The sequence below is a fragment of the Terrapene carolina genome, unplaced genomic scaffold (genome assembly GCF_002925995.2).
Source record: "Terrapene carolina triunguis isolate 2854851 unplaced genomic scaffold, T_m_triunguis-2.0 Scaffold88, whole genome shotgun sequence".
NCBI classification, from domain to species: Eukaryota; Metazoa; Chordata; order Testudines; family Emydidae; genus Terrapene; species Terrapene triunguis.
The window spans coordinates 44,812,235-44,818,588 of NW_020664439.1; the positions used below are offsets into that span (position 1 = coordinate 44,812,235).

The following is a 6,354-nucleotide window of genomic DNA, read 5'->3' on the forward strand; positions in this document are numbered from 1 at the left end:
TGGGCCCCTGCTTAGCCCTCCCATCTGCACCCACCAGCCCTGCGCCCAGGGGGTCCTGCCCAGCCCTGCACTTGGGGGACCCTGCATCGCTAACTAGGCCCCGCCCAGCCCTCCTGCGCCCGGGGGGCCCAGCCCTCCCGTCTGCACCCACCCAACCCCATACCCGGGAGGCCCTGCATTGCCAGCCTGGTCCCAGCCTGCCCCTCCAGGAAGATGCACACGGCTGCACCGATCTGAGCTGCTGTCCAATGTGGGGAGCGAACTGCGATGACCAGCCCCAGCCCCTCGGCTGCCTCCCGGCCCCGACGCGCCAGTCACCTGCTTAGACTCCAGCCACAGGGTGATGAGGTTCTTGTCGTCTTTGCGGATCCCATTCTGGGCGGCGTTGCTGGGGTACTCGGGGTCCGGGGTCCCCACGGGGGTCATGTACTTCCGCCCGCCCCCCAGGATCACCTGGCCGGGAGATGGACAGAGACAGCACGTTCCACCAGCCCCTCTAAACCCTGGGCGAGGGCTGAGCGGGCAAAGCCCCTTGGCCTCCGTCCCGCCCCACACCAGCCAGGGTCCCCTCTGGGGTTCCCCATGGGGCCTGACCGGTGTCTGGGGGGTGGCGGCTGGGTGTAGTGGGCGGGGGGGAGCTCACGCACCCTGCCCTTCCCCTGCCTAAGGGGGACGCCCGTCTGTGGGGCCGAGGGGAGCTCAGGCCCCGTGGCCGGGCTTGCATGGAGAGTGGGCAGCCCAGCGAGGAAGAAGTTGGCTTGGCTGGGGCTCTCGGCCTGGCTGTCTCCTCTCCTCCACCCTGCCCGTGGCGGGCACACGGAGCAGAGGTGGGGAACCAGCCGGCCACATCTCCCCTCAGGAACCAGGCCCGGGCGGGCACACGCTGCATTGCTGAGTGGGAGGGGGGCATTCGGGGCGGGGGGCGGCTGTGGGGGGCGGCGGTTGCCCAGCGATGCCCATGGGGTGCAGCCACTCACGGTGAAGTTGACGTTGTGGACAAGCTGCCAGGCGATGTCCTTGCAGTTCTCCTGCAGGGCAGCAGTCGGCATGCTGGCGTCGGCGTACCAGTCCCTGTTCACCACGTGGGCGTAGTTCCCCGCGGGGGAGGCGTGCTGCACCCGCGTCGTGGTCACGATCCCCACCGACTTCCCTGCCAGAGAACGGCCGGACACTGAGCGCTAACCGCCCGCCCCCTGTACCGTCCCTGCAGACGCGGCTACACCCGGGAGCCGGACACTGGAGAACCCAGCCCATCTGCCAGCCTCGGCGCAGGTGGGCTAACCCATTGCCTGGCACCGGAGCCAGGACTCGAACCCAGACCCTCCCTGCTGCCACAACTGGGGGGTCCCTGGCTGGCACTGAGCTGGGAAACCCTCCTGCCGTTTGTGCCGTGCCCACAGGCCTGGCGGCAGCCTCTGAGCAGTGCCAGCGCTGCACCCCCGCATCCCCCACCTGCTGGAGCCCGCTGGCTCCCTGCCCACCGCGCCCGTCCCCTTACCTGCTCGCTGGGCTCTCTGCAGCACGGACACGACCTCGTTGCCCAGCGTGGTGTTGCACTGGGAATGCTTGGCCGCGGCGCTCACCCCGATGGTCTGGTAGTTGGCCTTCACCCCGCAAAGGTAGGCCGTGGCTGTGCCCGCGCTGTCCGGCACCTGCCGGTCCACGTTGTAGGTCTGCAAAGTTCACGGGAGAGCATCAGATGAGGGGCTCCAGGGGATGGGACCACCACCCCCAGACCTGGGCTCAGTACTTCCCGGGCACTCAGGGGGCCCACGGGCCATGTGGTATGGGAAAGTGCTCCCAGCCCACCTGGCTATGGGGTCTCAGCCCTCCCGGCTGTGGGGGGGTCCTCTTGCCAATGCAGCCTGTCCCTTCCCTGCCCCAGCCTTTCAGGGAGACAATTGCCCCATGCAGGGCCCAGAAAATCAGCCTCCATCCCTCCGGCTGGGAGTGGATTTGGGAATCCCCTCCCAACCTCTCCACAGCCGGCCCCCTCCCCACACCCCAGGGTCTGCCCCAGCCTTTCGCCAGTGAGCGGGGGAAGGGGCCCCGGGCTGGGGGACTGCACCCCGCCCAGTCCCACTGAGCAGCAGGGGCCCTGGGGTCTCTCCCAGCAGGAGCTGCCCGTGGCGCCCAAGCCAGAGCCGGGCATCACTCCCTGCCCGAGGCCCTGGCGGCACCAGGCGGGGTAGTGGCAGCAGCTCCGGGGTGACAGGCAGCACCCGAGGGTGAAGACGGCACCTTGGAGAGCGCCACATAGGGGAAGGCATCCATGGCGAGCGGCGTCTCGGGGCCCAGCTTCCCCTGCAGCTGCCCCTTGAGGATCCGTGTGGCGGTGATGGTCGGGACCCCCATTCCTGGGCGGGGAGAGAGACCGAGCCCATCAGAGCCAGGCACCACCACGGGCCTCCCTTCCCCCCCCATGTGTAGCCTCCCAGTCCCCCCGGGACGGTCTCAGCGCCACCCATGTGCCCCCACCCCGCCCCCTGCAGTCACAGGACACTGCCTCCTTCCCCGTCCCCCCAGCAAGCCATCAGTGCCGCCTCAGAGCACCGAACCGTGACCCACGCCCGTCACCCCACACGCTAGGGGAGTCCGGCTGGGGGGGCTGCTTCCACCTGTGAGCCAGCGCCCCGGGGCGGGGTGAGGGGCAACTGGGTTCCCACAACCCAGCAAGGATGGGGAAGAGCCCAGAGCAGGCAGAGCAGCTGGTGAGGATGCCGGCAGGCGGTGGGGTGGGGGGTGGATGTTCCTTTGACTCACCGTCCCCGAGGAAGAGGATCAGGTTCTTGGCCTGAGAATTCATGGGCTGGAGTTTGAGGGTCGCTTTGATGGCCTCCGCTGCCTGCTGGTTCCAGAACGCGGGGCTCTCCTCCTCCGCTTTGGGGAGACACGGGGAGGGGGGACAGAGTCAGGGGAGGGGGGTAAACCCTGACAGCAGCCAGCTTTACCCACCACTCGTGGGTGTTGGGAACGGCCCAGCCCACAATGGGGCCCTTGCACCAGGGCACATGCCAAGCCGGGCACGGCCACACAACAGCTGCAAACCAGTGCGGGAGCCAGGCGTGGCACCTCCTACCAGAGCCAGGGCCTGGCTGGCACCTCTCCTGCCGGGCTCGGGCTGCCATGGGCATGCCGGGCTCACAGCCAGACGAGGATGCTGAGCCCTTAGGTGCCGAACTGGCCATGACAGCTCCTGAGCGTGACGTTGCCTGCCACCCCAACTCAGCAGCGCTCACAGTGCTGGGGGATGCCCAGCCATGACCCGTCGTGGTACCCGGGACCCATGGTGCCCCGGGGAGGCCCCTGCCCTCTGGCTGGGTGGGACACTGGGATGATTTGCTGACAGAAAGGGCAATTTTTGTGCAATTGACATTTTGCACAGGAAAATCTGGATTTTCCCCGACGTTTCCGATTGTTTCCCATTGAGTGTTGGTGCCGGGTGGGTTCGGCCCAGGCGAGATGCTCTGTGTTAATTTCCAAGCAGTTCAATAAACGCTAATTGCATTTCCCAGCGTCCCATTCGCTCCCCTGGGCTGGGGTCCCGGGAGGACTACATCTCCCACCATGCAATGCAGAGTCCCGCTGATTGAGCTGCATGGTGCATCATGGGGGGTGTAGTCTGCCCAGGGCACCTGGCCTGTAGAGTGAATTGGGGCCTCAAGCACCACACCTTCAGCTCCCAGAAGGCAATGCGCCACGACGTGACAATGCCATTCAGTGTCGATCTGGCTCCAAACGAAGCTGGCCTTGGAGCCAGGTTTTGCAGAATTTCCTTGCTGGGAGTTTAACTTTTCGCCCCCAATTTGGCACGAAACCGAATGCCGGGCGGTGGGAATGGGACCAGGCCAACGTGGGCTTAGTTCAGTCCAGCCCTTGGCAAGTGGTCCAGGGGATGTGCGGGGGGGGGATGGGGGGGACGCCTCCCTCTCAGCCCTTAGAGCCTAGCCTCGTTCCCAGGGGCTGGGAGTTTGTTCAGGGTGCCCAGCTAAGGAGCTGGGAGGAGGGTGTCCAGGAACCGGGAGGTCTGTTTGGGGTGCATGGCCGGGGAGGGAGCTGGGGGGCAGGTGGGGGAAGGAGCCAGCAGCTGGAAGGGGGGGGCTGTCTGAGCTGTCTGGGGAGCTTGTGGGGACGGCAGCAGCTGGGAGCAGGAGCCCTACAATAAATCTGAGGTGGCGCCGTTAGACGCCACCAGCTGGTGCATGAGCAGCCCTGGCTGCACTGCTCGGTCCCGGAGCCAGCAGGACCCCTCACACCGGGGCGAAGTGGGAGGTTGGTTGTATGTTTATGCCTGTGTGCGCCTCAGTTTCCCTCTGTGTTTGCAGTGCTGTGTGCAGCTAGTGAAGGGTTAAACAGCTGTTCCAGGGCCGGTGTGTGTGTTTGTGTGTGAGAGCGCCATGGTGCTGGCTGCGGTGCTTGAAGGGGGCATTAAAACTGGCTGAAACCAACCCAGCTCAATGGAGACAAAGCCGAGGGGAGGCCCACTGGCCGGGACGTTCACACCTAGCAATCCCCACCCCAGAGGCAGGCGCTTCCCCCAGCGCCGGGCCGGGAAGCAGAGGGAAGGGGAAGGTGGCAGGGTTGCGAGCTGGCCTTTGCACTCCCAACTCCACCCCGGCACGAAGGGCTCCGGGCTGGCGCCAGCGAGCGTCCAGATGGCCTCGACTGCAACGTGGCGCTGCCCTGCCTGGATGCCCTCTAACCCTCGCCTCTCTGTGCCAGCCGGAGGGCTCTCAGCGACTGGGTGCCCGGGAACCAGTACACGGCTACCTCGGTTTTCCAAGGCTGCCGGTGTCGCCGCAGACACTGCCTGGGAGCTCGGCGCTCCGATGGGCACAGGTCGGACAGGGTCTGGCTGGGCTGGGTTCCCTGCAGGGAGCCATGAAGCACTGGGGCCAGGTCTGGAGTCGTGGGGCCCCCAGTCCTGCCCCTGTGGAACTGGGGGGTCCTTGGGCTCCAGCCCACTGCACGGGACGCTCCCACGGAACTGGTGAGACCCAGTCGATCCGTGACACGGCTGCTCCCCTGAGGGCAGAAACCCGGTGCCCGGCCGAGGGGGATGGAGGGGGGCGTCCCCAGGAGATGAATCCGTCTCCCCCCCACCCCTGACAGCCCAGTTAACCCTTTCTGAGCTGCATGATGGCAAACACCGCCGAGACGCCCTCAGCCAGCCGCCAACGCCCTCGCCCGCGTCTTCCCCCACTGCCAGCCACCAGAGCCCCCCGGAGGGGCCTGGGTCAGGCGGGGGTTTGAGTCACTACAGGCCTTGGAGCGATGAGTTAGTGGCCCCTGCTCAGCACCCAGCCCGGGATCCCGGACCAGCCGATGCCTCCCCTGAACAGCCTGGGTGAGCTCTGCCACGCGTCAGCCGGGTCCCTCGCGCCGTCTCGCAGCCACTCCCGGTGCTTGGCCTCGGGCCAGAGACACCCACGCCAAGCGTGTGGGGGGGGGGGGAAATCGCCCCTTGGGGAAGGGAGGCTGGTTTACCTGGGATGGCGGCACTGGCATAGGACAGCCAGGCCCCGAGGCAGAGCAGGACGGGCACAGGGAGCCGCATGGCAAAGACGGGAGCAGCGGGGAAGCCGTGCAGTGTCTGTGACAGGCTGTACCGCGGGCCCGGGCAATAGCCCCATTCTCTAGGGGACTTTGGACTCAGACTTGCTCCCTAACCCCATTAGCATGCGTGGGCACAGCCCAGGAGGAAGTTTGCAGCCCACGGGCACGAGGCCCTGCCGGAGGGCAGCGATTAGAGATTGCGGACTCAGCACCCGCCCAGCCTCCCCGATGGGGAGGGAGCTGCGAGGCACGGCTGCTGCGGAGCTGGGGGTTCAAGGCCAGGCGCCCCCAAACCTGGGCCCAGGCTGGCTGTTGGCCTCACTTTGCATACTTGCTAACGAAGAGGGAGGAGGGGGAGCTGGATTTGCAGGATGAGGGAAGAGGGGAGGGATGTGTGTCTTATCCTCTTGTCTCCAGATAATCAATCAGCCATGAGGAACCAAGTCACCGGCTCGGGCAGGGTCCGTGGCCAGGCTTGGGCCCGTGCCAAGATTCACTTCCCAGCCAGCGTTACCGGCAGGGCTCCCCCGGTCCTTGGACCCCACGCTGCTCCTTAGCAGGTGTGCAGCAAGCCCTGCCCAACCCCCCTACCCCCCCTGCCCAACCCCCCACGCCCACCCTACTGAAACCCCTGCCCCTGCCCTGCCCATGCCCCTGCCTCCACCCTTCCCAAACCCCTGCACTCACCCTGCCCCCGCCCCCACTCTACCCAAACCCCCGCCCTGCCCCTGCCCCACACAAACCCCCACCGTGCCCCTGCCCCCGCCCTACCCAAACCCCTGCACTCACCCTGCCCCT

General features: G+C 66.7%; 2 protein-coding genes across 2 annotated transcripts in view; both read right to left on the reverse strand.

Annotated features, from left to right (window-relative positions):
- LOC112124942 (intestinal-type alkaline phosphatase) overlaps window positions 1-5,557 on the reverse strand; it is a 7,934-nt gene extending 2,377 nt beyond the window's left edge. Inside the window, exons 1-6 of the mRNA XM_026649935.1 lie at window positions 5,488-5,557; window positions 2,764-2,880; window positions 2,242-2,357; window positions 1,499-1,673; window positions 978-1,150; window positions 319-453 (exon numbers count right to left, since the gene is read on the reverse strand). Coding sequence (XP_026505720.1) covers window positions 319-453; window positions 978-1,150; window positions 1,499-1,673; window positions 2,242-2,357; window positions 2,764-2,880; window positions 5,488-5,557 — 786 coding nt within the window. The remainder of the gene's footprint in view (window positions 1-318; window positions 454-977; window positions 1,151-1,498; window positions 1,674-2,241; window positions 2,358-2,763; window positions 2,881-5,487) is intronic.
- Window positions 5,558-5,828: 271 nt separating this feature from the next.
- The window catches only part of LOC112110198 (intestinal-type alkaline phosphatase-like), a 16,480-nt gene continuing 15,954 nt past the window's right edge, over window positions 5,829-6,354 (reverse strand). Inside the window, exon 10 of the mRNA XM_026649936.1 lies at window positions 5,829-5,890. Coding sequence (XP_026505721.1) covers window positions 5,829-5,890 — 62 coding nt within the window. The remainder of the gene's footprint in view (window positions 5,891-6,354) is intronic.